Source organism: Harpegnathos saltator, unplaced genomic scaffold (genome assembly GCF_003227715.2).
Source record: "Harpegnathos saltator strain DR-91 unplaced genomic scaffold, Hsal_v8.6 scaffold182, whole genome shotgun sequence".
Taxonomy (NCBI): domain Eukaryota; kingdom Metazoa; phylum Arthropoda; class Insecta; order Hymenoptera; family Formicidae; genus Harpegnathos; species Harpegnathos saltator.
Genome location: NW_020229964.1, coordinates 935089 through 951159, shown reverse-complemented (window position 1 = coordinate 951159; position 16071 = coordinate 935089). Strand labels below are relative to the sequence as shown.

At 32.1% G+C, this 16071-nt stretch overlaps 2 protein-coding genes across 2 annotated transcripts; both read left to right on the top strand.

Annotated features, from left to right (window-relative positions):
- Positions 1-6043: 6043 nt before the first annotated feature.
- Positions 6044-7925, top strand: LOC105184374 (nucleoporin Nup43). The gene is made up of 7 exons (XM_011143121.3): positions 6044-6259; positions 6479-6583; positions 6660-6784; positions 6868-6986; positions 7125-7276; positions 7378-7624; positions 7721-7925. The coding sequence occupies exons 1-7, from the start codon at positions 6146-6148 to the stop codon at positions 7891-7893; spliced, it is 1035 nt and encodes a 344-aa protein (XP_011141423.1). The 5' UTR covers positions 6044-6145; the 3' UTR covers positions 7894-7925.
- A 5811-nt stretch (positions 7926-13736) lies between these two features.
- Positions 13737-15807, top strand: LOC105184550 (charged multivesicular body protein 7). Its single transcript, XM_019841927.2, has 5 exons — positions 13737-13811; positions 14063-14385; positions 14547-15324; positions 15408-15597; positions 15667-15807. Exons 2-5 carry the CDS (start codon positions 14102-14104, stop codon positions 15738-15740), a joined length of 1326 nt encoding a protein of 441 aa, XP_019697486.1. The 5' UTR covers positions 13737-13811; positions 14063-14101; the 3' UTR covers positions 15741-15807.
- The last annotated feature ends 264 nt before the right edge of the window (positions 15808-16071 follow it).

Here is a 16071-nt window from a genome sequence, read left to right as displayed (position 1 = left end):
ATACTTTAATAATGTTCATCAGTAATTAGTACTTACAAAGAAATATAGGGAACTCGAAAATTCAAAAAATTATGAAACTTTGTGGAAATAAAGTAGTTTATCCGTAATGCAAAATTGTTTTGTTTATGCGGAATTCTAGTCTGAAATCACCTTTCGAAGAAAGAAAACCATTTCCATTTTTGCGTATATTTTTTAAAATATGAAGCATATGCAGAAATGGTTTATGTAAAACTTGTAGTATTGTAGAAGTTGTAATATATTTCATACATTTTGCAACTGTGTATTCAGATTTTGCAAAATTGGAGGAGGCCGGAGGGGGTTTCGAAAATTTTTCCAATTTGAAAATTAGCACCCCCTTCCATATCTCGCCCTCAAAATCAGACTAAATTGTCAAAACTATATAAAAATGAAGGTCACTATCGAGGTCACTATTAATTATTACGTATGCTATGCAAAATTTCGACGATCCTTTTCCCCCCAACTTTAAGGGGCTATAACTCGGAGGGAAAACATTTTTAGACATGTTTATAGGAAACTTCTTTTCTTATTTTGACCCCTAGAATACGCCTTTAAAATCTGTAACATACTTTTAGATACACTTTGTATATGAGGGCTATATGATAAGTACCCGTGTTTAACGACAGATAGTGCCACTGACGCAAAATTTGTATATCATTGTGTAACGCCATCGTTCAAACTATGCCTGTCAAAATTTCAGACAGATTTATCAAATAGTTTTGTTTTGATAGCTGATGAAAGTGGGCAAGTACATGTTTGTTTGCAACATGGAAAAAGAGCAATATCGATCAGTGATTCGATTCCTTTTTTTTGGATGGGAAGACGTGTGAGGAAATCAAAATGAAGTTGCATGCCGTTTATAAGGACTATGTACTTTCGATGACTCCCATCCCAGATATTGGTTTAATGAATTCAAGCGTGGCGGAACATCTGTTTTTGATGAAGAGCGCCCAAACCGTCCAATTGAGGTGATTAGGAGAATATGGTCAACAAAATCCATGATATCGTATTAGCAGACCGTCGAGTGGAGATCAGAGAGATTAATGACATTGTAAACGTCTTAATTGAACGCGTACAAAATATCCTACACGAAAAATTTGGCATGAGAAAGCTATTGGCGAGATGGGTGTCGCATTCGCTTACAGTGGAACAAAAATAGAATCACTGACAACTAGGGAGCACTATTTGGACATGTTTAAGCAATCCGAAAGAGTTTCTGCGGCGTTTCGTGACTATTGACGAAACATGGATCCACCACTACACGCCAGAAATGAAAGAACAATCAAAACAGTGGACGTCATCCGGCGAACCTGCTCCAAAGGAGACAAAAACGGTTCCATCGGCCGGAAAGGCCACTGTTTTTTGGGATTTGCGAGACATCATCTTCACCGATTATTTAGAGAAGGGAAGAACAATCACGGGGCAATATTATGTTGATTTATTTCCTCAATTCGACGCTGAATTGATGAAAAAACGGTCCCATTTGAAGAAAAAAAAAGTGCTCTTTCACCATGACAACGCACCAGCTCAGTCCGCAATCGCCGTAGCAAAACTGGTCGAATTACGCTATGAATTGCTGTCTCATCTACCCTATTCCCCAGATTTGGCGCCATGCGATTTTCTTTTTTTTCCAAACATGAAAAAATGGCTGGCGAAAAGCGGTTTACGTCAAACGAGGAAGTCATCACCGAAACAGAAGCCTATTTTGCGGAGTTCAACAAATCATATTTTTTAGATGGCTTAAAAAAGTTGAAATATCATTGAACTGGAGTGTATCGAGCTGAAAGGAGATTATGTTGAGAAATAAATAAAGAAAATTAAGAAAAAATACATTTCCTTTCTTAACACGGGTATTTATCATACAGCCCTCGTAGATATATAGATTATTAGTTATGATTTGTGTAGATGTAATTCTAGAAATATATTTTGTCAGTTATTATATTGTGTAAATGTAATTCTAATAAATGTAATTTGAGAAATATATTTTATCAGTTTTATATTTTCCAGATAGTAGGATAATTATTAGAATAAGAAATGGGACGCAAATTTACATGCTTTTATTCCCTATTACATATATTGTATAACGAAAAATTGATGAGAAAAAATATTTTTGAAAAACTACATTGTATATAATAGAATGCCAAAGGTAGTCAATATCGCTATATTGGATGCGTCATTTTGAATTTTTTAATTTCGATCCTGGATTCTTTACCAGAGACCCGAAAAAGCTCTTGTAGGTAAGCTTCCATGTAAAATATAAAATAATTTGTTTTTACCAGTTTTAGCACAAAACATTGACATATATTTTTAACAAATTTTCACGAATAAGGATCCTGCTTTGCTGTTTCGAACTCTGTATGACCGTATCTTAAGGCAGTCTTAAGTTCAATTTTAGATACTCTGTAGCCAATGAAATAATTTGTAGAACATCTGAAAAAGAAAAACTTAAGACGGTCTTAAATATAAGGCCGGTTGCACACACGATGCGACGCTTACTGCTCGGCGAAAATTGGCTAAAGAATATTGCGGTAGCCATTTAGCATTTTGCTTGCCCGGAAATAGTATTTATAAAACATGCAATATATGGGACGTTGATTGGCTACCGCTGTATTCCCTAGCCAATTTCCGTCATGCAGCAAAAATATTGTGTCTTGTGTGCAACCGGCCTAAAGCAATAATCACACTAGCAATTGCCAATTGGATTGCAATTGCGATTGACGATTAGCAATTATTTTTCAACCAATCAGGGCAAACCGATTGAGATTGATTGATGATTGCCATTTAAACAATGCTCTATTTTAATCGCCAATCTCCAATCGCAATCGTAATCCAATCAGCAATCGCTGATGTAATTACGGTTTTAAGGCCGGTCCAGAATAAATTGCAAACACTCAGGCTGCGTTCCAATATTCATTGGCAGCACTGAAAATCTATAATATATATGACACAAACTATGTATTTCCAGTACTGGCGATAAATTTTGGGACACAGCCTCAGTTGCGAGTTACGAAGGATGGCAACTACATACAGGCTTCTATACAGGGTATCTATAAAGTCCGACCCCATCTCTGAATCTCGGAAACGGCTTTAAATATGGAAAAATGTTTCAGACAAAAGTTGTAGGATATTGAGGGGAACATATGATAAAAATATGGATTTGACCTTAAGTGACTTTATCAAGGCCAGATCAATGTAATCGATGTTTTCTTAAACAGAACCTCCTATTTTTTATTACATATTCTTATAGCCCTTGTCAAGATGTTTTCAAAACACTACCTATTTTTGTTTTTTGCCTAAGCCATTTCCAAGATATGAAGCTTCAAAGTTGACATATCGTCGGCATTCGCATTACTCAAGGTGTACCGCGTGGAGATTGCACGGTCGGATTACGCCTCTTGTGTGTGCGTGTGTGTGTGTTTATCTGTCTGTGCCCAGGGATGGGATTGGACTTTATAGATACCCTGTATAATACACTAGACTGCTAACTGCGTCCCTTTAACTGTTGCCAAAAAATATGTACGACTTGCGCAGAATACGGACTAAGGGATGTGCAGTAAACAGTTTTATATACTTCTGTAGGCGCGCTACCGTTTCAGCATGTTTTTCTGTATTTATTTACAATTTATATAAAAATTTGTGATTTTATCCATGAAATTTGTGACTATGAAAGAAGGAGGGCGTACTAGGTGGCGATGGGACGCTGTGCATTCGGGACCTGCATCTTATTTTCGTTCCGAAGTGAGAAAAATATCGAGAGCGTGGTAGTTGCTAGACCGGGAATCGAACCCGGGTCTTTTGCTTGCCGAGCTTTAAACCACTGAGGTACCTGACGCTCCACGACATTCTCCTCTCCCTAGATAACGTTAAGAGATGTCATTCGGAAGCGACATCTCTAGTGCTATCCCGAGCGCACGGCGACTACAGAGAGAGGCATTGGCCGCGTTCAGTGGAACAAAGTGATCAGAGATGCAAGCATTGGCTGCATTCAGCAGACTCAACAGTTAGACAACATTACTAGATTTTCCACTGAATCTCGCTCCTGATTGGTAAATACTTCTGGGTCTATGAAGAATCTAAAAGAATGCTCCAATCACAGACAATAATCACTAAGCGCTCTCTGATCACTTTGTTCTACTGAATGCGGCCATTGTTAGGGCCAGAGCACAGACTTCTGCATAACGCATAATACATAACGCATAAGAGAATCAACCAACCAGAGTTCTTCATTTCTATCTTGAGGAGGAAAATGAAGAAAACTAATTGGTTTATTCTCTTATGCGTTATGTATTATGCGTTATGCAAAAGCCTGTGCTCTTGCCCTTACTTGTACCTAGTGGTACAAGCTGGTGGTCTCTCAAAGTCAATGGTTGCCCTTGCCCTTAGGGCAAGAGCACAGGCTTCTGCATAACACATAATACATAACGCATAAGAGAATAAACCAATTAGTTTTCTTCATTTCTCTCCTCAGGACAGAAATGAAGAACTCTGATTTGTTGATTCTCTTGTGCGTTGTGTATTATGCGTTATGCAAAAGTCTGTGCTCTGGCCCTAAGGCTGTAAGGCTGTAACGTAAGCTGTCAGCGAATGAAAATATTTCATTTCGTGTCTTGCAACCTTACAGCCATAGAGCCAGAGCACAAACTTCTGCATAACGCATAAGTTATGCAGAAGTTTGAAATCAGAGTTCTTAATTTCTGTCCTGAGGAGGGAAATGAAGAACTCTGATTGGTTGATTCTCTTATGCGTTATGTATTATACGTTATGCAGAAGTCTGTGCTCTGACCCATAGGGCAAGAGCACAGGCTTTTGCATGACACATAATACATAACACATAAGAGAATAAACCAATTAATTTTCTTCATTTCCCTCCTCAAGACCGAAATGAAGAACTCTGATTGGTTGATTCTCTTATGCGTTGTGTATTATGCGTTATGCAGAAGTCTGTGCTCTGGCCCATAAAGGCCATCCAGACAAACTTGCATAAGCGCGTAACGCATATACATAAGGAAATTGACCAATTATGATCCATGTAGTAAAAAAATATTTTTTGTATTAAACATACGATTAGTCAATTTCCTTATGCATATGCGTTACGCGCTTATGCAAGTTTGTCTGGATAGGCCTATACTCTTACAGCTATTGTAGACAAGCCTATAGGCAACAAAGATGTAAAGTGATGTGAAGCATGTGTAGAGATAGGAGGAGGATATGTAGAAAATATTTTATAACTTTTATACGCACTAAAAACGAGAAAGTCACTTACTTTAATTAAAATAAATAATTGGTTATAACTCTGACAGTATTAATTTTTCAATATGTTTTTTGAAATGTTTCATGTTTATTAGGACTCTTTTTCTCTATTTTATATATATAAGTACTATTTGTTCTTAAAATCTTAAACTTTTTTTTTTAAATACGCTGTATAACTTTTCTTATTTCCAGAAAAACAAGACAAGGTGATTAGTCAACGCGTTGACATATGACGTATTGCGCTACCATTTTCTATAGCTACGTTCCGATATTCATTGCCAGCATTGAAATTTTATAGTATACGTGACACAAGCTATTTCACACAAGTATTTTCTGTACTGGCAGTGAATTTCGGAACGCAGCCTAGAACGCAGCTTGGTTTCAGTAGCAGTACTATTTGGTCTGTTCTTTGTAGCTGCACTGCTGAACTGGTGCAATAAGCTAGAGTGAGAAAACCTATATTTGTCTCACTTTAACTTATTGCACCAGTTCAACAGTGCAGCTACAAAGAACAGACCAATAGAGAGTAGCATTGGAGTAAAGCCAGCGGCACACGGTGCTTGTTTTCGTGCTGGATTGCTTGCTGAATGAAAATACTGCGTTCTGATTGGTGCATTTCCATCTATCTTCGGAAATGTACCAATCACAACGCAATATTTTCATCCAGCAAGCAATCCAGCACGAAAACAAGCACCGTGTGCCGCTGGCTTTATACCCAGCTTGCCCAGAGTCATCTATTGCATTGAATTGAAGTAGCAGTACTATTAGTACCATCAGTATTATTTCAGAACGTAGCTGATATTTGGGCGGTTGATCCATAGTTGGTTTGTTGTAAGATTCAAGTTATTTTATTAACTTGTATGGATTTTATCTGAACATGGGTGAAAATGTACAAGGAACGTTTATATCTGAAAAGATTTCCAAAATAAGGTGGCAACATGAAGATTTTACAGAAGCAAAGCATTTTTTAACTGGTAGTTGGGATAACCCGGTGAGATTATGTGGAGTATACTTAACCTTAAATTATAGTTTTGTCAAATAGAATAATGTATATGTAAAAAAATCATGACATACTTTCTCAATTTAACGAAAAATTTTTTTAGAAAATTAATTTTTATTTTTTTATGTATATATAAAAATAAAAATATTCTTTAATAAACAAAGGTTGAAGTAATTTTGATAATAAAATTTCTTGACTTCTTATTCACAGGTAAATAAAATAACGTACTGGACATTTAAGACAAATTATGATGAGGAACCATCCCCTATAGTCTTATCATCATATTCATTCCTAGGGGATGTCACTGAACTAAAAGTAATAATTCTTTTTGTCATAATAAAAACTTATCAATTTATTATATATACTAAATTAATAAAATGGAAACCTTCAGTTTATCAGCAAAGATTTCTTTGTGGCTTCGTCATCTTTGGGGTCAGTAAGGTTGCTACAAATTAATGAAGATGTATATACTGAATTTAAAGAACATATGGCATGGGAATTTATTCACTATTTCAAGTGAGTTAATATGATTACTCTGATTTTATCTAAGTTATATATTAAAACTACTTTAAGTAAATTTTAGTTACATATGTTTGTAGAACAGATTATGCTTCGTGTACTGCATTGTCAACATTTGAACAAGATATTGCTTCAGTAGGAGAAGATGGAAAACTAAATCTTCTCACAGCTGCAGAAAAGAAGCCAGTTAGGATTATCGGTAAATATATTAAATAACATATTAAATAATATATTAAATATATATTAAACAACATAAAAATATAAATACTAATAAATATTTATTTGATCTAACATTTATATTTCAAAAAATATCTTATTTTCTAATTCCAATTTCTAGAAAATGCTGACAGCTGCTCTATATATTGTGTTGATTTTTTGAGACACAGTGAAGTACTCACAGGAAATTCAAGAGGACATATGAAAGTCTGGGACTTAAGAAATGACCATGATGTGCCTGCTACTACCTTCATGCTTTCTGATCAAGTTAAGGTAAGCTGTGAATATTGTAAATTGTTTTCTTTGGTATTTTGAAATACATCTCCAGCAATTTTTGGACAATATGTTGTGAAGTGACAAAAATGTTTTCACAGATAGGAGCTACAAATATTACACATCATCCTACACAGAGGCATATTGTAGTTGCTGGTGGAGGTGATGGTAGTTTAACTGTGTGGGATTTAAGACAGAATACTTATCCAGTATCACAACTCAATGCGCATGCAAAATCTGTTAGTGAAATATTCTTCCATCAAGATAGACCTGATAATCTCTTCACTTGTTCTGTTAGTGGAGAATTATGGCATTGGAATAATGCACAAAATTCAAAACTAAAACTTGGTAAGCAATTAATATAGAGTTTATATATTAATAACTATTTTTTTATTATATGTTGCAATGTTGTATCAATTTTTATCATCTATTTTGCTATATCAGATTCTACAGATACACATTGGTTGAATACAATTAGCACAAATGGAAAAGTCAATGTGACTTCATTATGTGCAGCTATACATAAACCAATAAACAGTATTGATATCAACAAGTCAACTCTTCTGTGCGGATGTGACAATGAAGCTATGTATGTTGTTAGAAATGTACTTATTTAACACAAATAATATAGATGATTTTTATAATTTTATTATACTGAATAAATAATTGTGCCAGAGCCTTTCTTCACCAATCTGAATAATCAAGAGAATAAATGTGTGTGTGCGTGATACTTCATATTTTGATAAATATATTTTTTATAGTGAATAAAAAATTTATATATATGTATGTTTCATCATATTTCTCTAAATAAATTCATATTAAGAAAAATTAATTTAAGAAAATTTTTCAATGAAAAAGAAATATGAAAGAATGCATAAGTTTCGTCTGATTTTGAGGTTCTAGATAATGACTATTCTTTTTTGCATATAATTAAAGTTTATGTCGAATCATTTTTATAAATATGCATCCAGCGTTTTTCAACCGGTGCACCGTGAAAGGATTTAAAGTGTGCCGTGAAAATTTTCAAAAATCAGTTAAATTATTTCTGAAAGCACGTTCAAAGCACAGTAAGTATGTACATCAAAATTAAAACTTTTTTAAATTGATTACACGAATATATCATTGTTATAATAAATAAGCACCGGATTATTTCTAAAATGAGTGAGATGTAGCCTTTATTATAAATTATAATAAATAGTTTTATTTTCTGACCGTGATGATACATTTTGTTTGTGTTAATAAATAAATCAAAAAAGGTATATTCTTTTTTATACTCTTTTTTTTTTTTTTTTATCATAATTTAAGTGTGTCGCGGAAGTTTAACTATAGATTCAAGTGCGCCGTGAGATAAAAAGGTTGAAGAACACTGCTCTAATCTAAGGCCTGGTCTACAATACGTGTTGTAAGCTGTAAGCCGTAAGAACTGACCAATTATGGTCGATTATTTTTGTAATAACCAACGGTGATTCGCCAATTCTTACGGCTTATAACTTACGACACGTATTGTAGACCAGGCCTTAGTCTCTTATCGTTCGAAAAAGTCGCAATTTCTAATGATTTCAATCAATTCTACATTATTAGGTATGACTATATGATTTACTACACATTCCGTATATTGTATCAATTGTAGAATATTTAATGTTGTTACGTTATTTGATGTTTATTTTTTTAATGTTAATAATGTTTCGTAAATACTATAAGAATATATTAGATGTACAAATGAATAATCCAAATTATTTTAAACAGTTATGAAATCAAACAGTTAAAAATCATCACATTATTCTTACATTTTACATATAAAGCGTGGTCTACAATGGCAGTAAGCAGTAAGAAGTAAACAGTAAGCGTAAGCGGTAAGAAATAAACCAATCACAGTCGATTATAACAAAAATAATCAACTGTGATTGGTCCATTTCTTACTGTTCACGCTTTCTTCTTACTGCTTGCGGCCATTGTAGACCACGCTTAAGGAAATCGCGGAGATACAAAAAGCATTAAGACAAACATAAAAGTCCCATATCGTTCAGCGATATTCACAAAGTTACTGAGTTATTAATTACAGAAATCTGACGAACGCGCACCGAAATGGATGACTGAAAAAGCGCTGCAGCCGCTCGGGTTATAGCGTGGCTCAGCCGATCAATCAAATGTTCCTGGTGCACAGCAAGAAGAAGGACAACGTGCTGTTATTAGGGAGCACTCACTCGTCAGATCTCTATCATTAATAACTCGATAATTATTTCGAATATCGCAAAACGGTATGAGACTTTTATGTTTGTCTTAATCCGTTTTATGTCTTCGCCAATTCTTCGGACCGAGTTATGAGTTTTATATATTGTATCAATTGTCGATTTTCGTAATTTCGTATTTTCATATTTTCGTATTGTCATAAATTTTCATCGAAATGCGTTTTCCTATTTATTTCTGCATTGTATTTTCAATATTTATTTTTTAAGACTTCTAAATATTTCTGTACCATTTTTTCTAATTTGCTATCGAATGCAAGAAAGAAATTAAGAAATTATGTGAAACAAGAAAAACGTCTTCGTCAAATCGAGTCGGATGAGTTCTTAAGATAATCTTAGACGTTCTTATCAGCTGAGTTTTTGACAGTTAAAAGTATGGTCTATTTTTGAGAGGTGATTTAGTTCATTTAAAAGGAACAAACGTCCACTCTGTAAAAAAACTTAATACATAACTAAAAAAGACAAAAAAATTACGTTTATAGTGGAAGCTAATAGATATGGAGTGCATGGATTTACAAGTTGATGATATCGAAGATATTGATGATATTGAAGTAATAAGAGTTCCGAAGCGGTATACCTGTGATGGAGCTAATTCTTTCGAATTTTATAATAATTTTAAAAAACGTTTTAGATTCTCAAAAGAAACCATTTTACATGAAATATTACTTAAGATAGAAGAAGATTTAAAAAAAATAAATAATCGTGGTTTATCTATTTCAGTTGCAATGCAATTATTAACATGTTTGTGGTTTTACGCAAGTGCAAGTTTTCAAGTAAAAAGTTTCCAATATATACAGGGTGTTTGATAGCTTTTTTAAGGCTTCTAAATATTTCTATACTATTTTTTCTAATTTGCTATCGAATGCAAGAAAGAAATTAAGAAATTATGTGAAACAAGAAAAAGCTGATTATGCAGACGAAAGTTGGAGATAGATTGGGTGTAACCGAGAAGAAAAGTCATGTACCATAATGTCAAATTGGCAATAGTTATCGAGTTATTAATTAATATGTTCTACAACAATTGTAATAGCGTGTGCAGTTTTGCAGAATTTAGCTCTTATATTTTATGACGAATATTCCTGGTGATGAAAATAATATGGAATATAAAGACGTTTCTGTAAATGCGCCACATTGGCAAACTGGTGCAGGATTTGTAGCAAGACAAGCTCTTATTGAACGTTTATTCCGCTAAACTTTTCAATTCAAAAATATAAAAACTATTATTATTATTTATAAAGTTCTGAAAATAAATAATAAACTTTCAGATTGTATATTATACTGAATTTGTTTTTTATTAAGTTATTTTATTAAATTGTTTATTGCTAATCATTGAGAAAGAAGAAATATTAAAAACATTCAGGTTAATTATATATTTATAATTATATGTTGATTACATGTATATAACACTTTATAACACTTTATGATATTTTATAATACTTATATGACAAGAGTTTAACTATTATGGAAAAAACACTCAAATATTGAGTATTTATATTCAATTATTCGAATTTACTCTCAAATGTGAGCATATACAAGGTGTAACAGCAACATATAGGTCGGTATAACGGGTTGCTTGCTTCTATTCGGATGATAATGCAGAGATTTCCGAAAAACGTCACTCATTGACTTTATTGATAATGATATTTGCCGTATTCCTAGTTATGACAGATGCAACTAACTTTGCACCGTGTTCGTTATGACAGTTTATCAACCGTTTATCGACAGGAATCGAGCCTCATTGAATTAGAAAAAATGTTTAAAACATGAAACTGAGAAATAAATATTACGGAATAAAGCAGAATAAGTTAGAGTAATATTTAAAGAAATAAATAATACAACATATTTCCTGGTTTCGCATAATTTCTTAATTGTTTTCTCACGTTGGAAAGTTCGATAGAAATTGAAGATTAGGAAGAACGATATAGAAATATTTAAAAGTCTTATATACTGTATTTCATCCATGTTTCTACAAAAAATCGCTTCTGCAAAAATATGAATAGACTACAAATGCAATATACATATTGGTTACAATTTAATCGACCGCAACTATCAAGCTGCAAAAAATTTCGAAAAACAGGCCCTATTTTCGATAAAAGATACAAGACTATAATGGTCCTATAGATTATAAAAGGCCCTATTTTCGATGCCAAGATGCAAGATTATAATGTACCGAAAATATGTTGCTTGATAGTTGCGGTCGATTAAATTGCAATCAATATTTTATACGTTTCTAGTTCACTCATACTTTTGCAGAAGCGATCTTTCATAGAAACATAGATGAAATACAGTATGTAAGATCTTTAAATATTTTTGTATCGTCCTTTCTAATCTTCAATTTCTATTGAACTTTTCAACGTGAGAAAACAATTAAGAAATTATGCAAAACCAGGAAATATGTTGTATTATTTATCTAGTTAAATATTACTCTTGTTTATTCTGCTTTATTCTATAATATTTATTTCTCAGTTTCATTTTTTAAACATCTTTTCTAATTCAATGAGGCTCGACTCCTGTCGGTAAACAATCGATAAACTGTCACAACGATCATAGTGCAAAGTTAATTGCATTTGTCATAACTGGGAACACTGCAAATATCATTATCAATAAAGTCAACGAGTAACTTTTTCGGTAACGTCTGCATTATCATCCGAATAGAGGCAAGCAACCTGTCATACTGATCTGTATGTTCTCAGACAGTACACAGATGTCTATTGAACGTCCGTTATATGTCATTTTTTTTATAAAAGATGTCCATAGAACATGTTTGTCACAACTTCGGACATAGGACGTCCGATGGACGTACATCGGACGTCCTACAGGTTCAATGTCTAATAAGGACATCCTTGTTTCGTCCAATTTATGTCCACGGACGTAAATCGGACATACAGACACAAATTGGACATGAAACGTACATCCATTGGAACATCCATTCGATGTTCGGTGCTGTCTGGGTTGTTGTTACACCCTGTACACTTAAATTTGAGTATATACACTCACATTTGAGAGTAAATTCGAACAATTGAGTGTAGATATTCAATATTTGAATATTTTTTTCCGTAAGGGAAATTTACAAGACAAGAGTTTACATTTATTAAATTTATGTATTGCATTCTTTTTCTTAAAAATATATCTCTTAAATATATATCTTAAAACTTAGAGCATATTCGCTTTATTAGATATTTGTGCATCTTCTTCCTTAACCAACAATAATTCAGCTAATTTTGCTTGTGCTAAATATGCACGCAATTCTAAGTTGTTAATCTCCTTCAGGTGATTTTCTTTCATTGCATTTAATTTTTCTTCGTGTTTTATTTGTATATCTTTGAGTTGTTTCTCCTTTTCTATTATATTTTTAAGCCTTAATATTTTTAAATCATATTCCGTTTCCATCAATTTCTTCTTCTTTGCGGAGTTTGTTATATTTTCTGTATCCACATTTTCTTTAGACATATTTGTTACAGTTGCTAAAACAAAAGAAATATTATTGAAAATAATTCGCAACAGTTCTTGGCTTAAAGTAATTTTTTAAGAATAAACTTTTATTATTATATAATAAATGTATACCTATGAAAATTGATTGCTTTTCACACATCATATAATCATTTATATATTCTTCAATCTGTTCTATTTCTATATGTTCTATGTTCATATTTCGTAAGATCTGAGCTTTTCCATCTAAAAAATAAAATGAAATAATGATCAAGTATTATACTCTTAGGATATTCAATTAATAGTGATATGCGAACCTAACAAAATATAGAATAATGGCTACAAATTATTATCTTGACATAACAATAATTGTTTATAATCATCATTCTGTGTTGGCTCTTATTGGATTTAGGTGTTTCTATTTCTGTGCAAACAGCGCAGATCTATTAAAGATATTTCAAAAACATCCCTAAGAACGTAGAATAGAATACGATTCATTAAATGTTGCAAATCGTTACTTGTTGAACGCCATTAACAGCTTTGCTTTTAGGCCCAGTTCCACAACTTGCTTTAAACGGAGTTTAAAGCAAGTTGTGGAACTGAGCCTTAGCGTTCAAAGCGTTTGTAGTCTCAATCCTGCCTGCTATTGGTTAGGTGACAGGTTGCGCATGAACAGTTCATTTTTCGCTATGTTAACATCAAAGATGAAGAGAGTTGCGCTACTATGTATACTGTGGTTATAGTTCAGTGGTTCAGTTCAGGCCTTTAGATGGCGCTAAAATACTAGTCATAAATTTAACGTAGGAGTTTGTCATCCTTAGGTAATTTGCAATTAACCAATTTAATGAAATGTAAAATTTGTAAGATATCATGCTTATATTGTACCTTATAATTTAATTATAATTTTAAAGCCTTTATTTATTTTTCCTTGCAACGTAGTAATCATAAAAGTTCATCACTGGTAATAAATAATATTCATTATGTTGTAGTGTAAATAACTTTTGAATAGTAAAGTTTCCTTGTGTATAAATATAAAACAACTTTATTACTATTAGAATAATTGAATTTATATAATACTTAAGATAAATAATTTTATTTTAAAATTTTATAGATTTGAAATGATGTTTTAAATAATGTCAACATTGACAATATGAACGATAAAAATATAAGTAACGATTTGCAACTACCATCGGAAAAAGTACCGAAATGTTGGAATCAAGAAGAAAGAATGAATGCATTATTCTCACCATTTCGTAGTAAATCTGCTAATTCACAGGATTGGATCTCTAAATATAAGTTCTGGCATGATTTAATATATGAGTGGCTAAAATATACTGAACAATGTAGTTTTTCTATCAATGATCTAAATGAAGCTTTTAAAAGAAAAGGTTGTGTACCTCTTTGTTTAGTTACTGTGATTGAAGAACTTATCAGGTATTGTATAACGTGATAAAATGTAAAATAGATAATTGTACAATGTTGAATAAAAATATTTATGGTAAAAAGTAAATATCAAGTAATAGTAAATAAGGTTTTTAATAAAAGAAATTTTATGCATTTATAACACTAGATTTTATCATGTTGACATTTTTTAGACACAATGAAATAATTCCAGAGACTGATTTTTTAAAAGAACAATGTGAAACTTGGACAGCATGGTCCTTTGATACTTTTTTAAGAAAACCAATTAACTGGTCTTTTGGTAAAATGAAGAATTATGTAGTAGGTCAAAGTATAATTAATAAGGAAATGAGATATATATATATACCTATCATACAGGAATTGGGTGATAATATTCTCTCCATTGTAGAGATTAAGAAGGATAATACTTTATATTCGATTCCTGAAATAATGGTGTATTACAAAAGTAAAACAAAAAAAGAAATCTCAGAAAATACACTAAACTTAGTCTTGGAATGGCTAAGACGTAAACACAAAGTAACTTTGAAAAAAGGCTCTGGTACAAATAAGGAGTTATTAGTAAAGTTCTCTATGCAGATAGTGACTCAAATCACAGAAGTTGAAGAAGGTACATATAAATTGATGAAACAAGAGAACAATCTAATCAAAGAAATAGAACTTATGGAGCAAAAAAAGCTTAATATACTTAATGAAACAAAAGCATATTTGGCAAAAGGATTGCGTCAACTAGCGAAAACATGTTTAAAAAGAAAAGTAGAATTGGAAAAGACTATAGAAAAGCGTTCACAAGCTCTTGCAAATCTACGTATTATTATTGCTAACATTGAAGATACACGTTCTAATTCTGCTGTATTATCTGCTTATAAAACTGGATCTGAGATATTGACAAAAATGAAACAAAGTGGTTTAATACAACATAATGTGGTGGACATTATGGACAACATTAATGAAGTGAGTAGTTATGTATATTACATAGATAATACATATGTGACACATGAAAAGAAAAGACATTCTAATATACATTATTTGACTAGCTTTTAGAGGAAAACGAAGAAGTAAACGCAACAATGTCTGAAATACTAAGCAATGACAGTGATGCAGAATTGGAAAAAGAATTAATGGAACTTCTAAATGAAAATAACACTGACATTTCTGCTACATTTGCTGAATCAAAATCAGAAATTGATCAGTTGGAGCAACCTTTGAGTGATTTACATATTGATGGTAAATATGCAATTTATTGTGGTATGTATTGTATAATATGGAAAATAATATGAAATTTTTATAATGTAGATTTATCATTACTTGATAAAAACATAACTGCACTATCATCTGTGAAAATATTACAAGAACCTGAGTGCTTGTAAGTTGCAACAGTTCATTCTGTTTAGTTTAATTATGTAAAATTATTTCTAAGGTTTTAATTAATTTTCTTACAATTTTAAATATTAATTAATTAGTAAAAATGGAAATATTTGTATATCAAAAATATATTTCGCTGACATATTGTTTTATAATGCATCTGAAATTAAAAATATATATGACACACATACTTGGATATTATTAATTAAACCTATTTTTATATTTAGTAAAATAATAGAAATAACTCCTTATAATTATTTTCCTTTATATAACAGGGTGTTTACTGCCTGGAAAAACCTGGAAAATCAGGGAAAACTTAGGGAATTTGTTTATGCC

What these genes read in the sequence shown, in the direction of transcription:
- LOC105184374 (XM_011143121.3), top strand. Translation starts at nt 6,146, where the DNA reads ATGGGTGAAAATGTACAAGGAACGTTTATATCTGAAAAGATTTCCAAA. An exon ending in GAATTTATTCACTATTTCAA is followed by an intron (nt 6,785 to 6,867) that starts GTGAGTTAATAT and finishes ATATGTTTGTAG; the next exon opens with AACAGATTATGCTTCGTGTA. An exon ending in GAAGCCAGTTAGGATTATCG is followed by an intron (nt 6,987 to 7,124) that starts GTAAATATATTA and finishes TCCAATTTCTAG; the next exon opens with AAAATGCTGACAGCTGCTCT.
- LOC105184550 (XM_019841927.2), top strand. Translation starts at nt 14,102, where the DNA reads ATGAACGATAAAAATATAAGTAACGATTTGCAACTACCATCGGAAAAA. An exon ending in TTATGGACAACATTAATGAA is followed by an intron (nt 15,325 to 15,407) that starts GTGAGTAGTTAT and finishes TTATTTGACTAG; the next exon opens with CTTTTAGAGGAAAACGAAGA. An exon ending in GAGTGATTTACATATTGATG is followed by an intron (nt 15,598 to 15,666) that starts GTAAATATGCAA and finishes TTTATAATGTAG; the next exon opens with ATTTATCATTACTTGATAAA.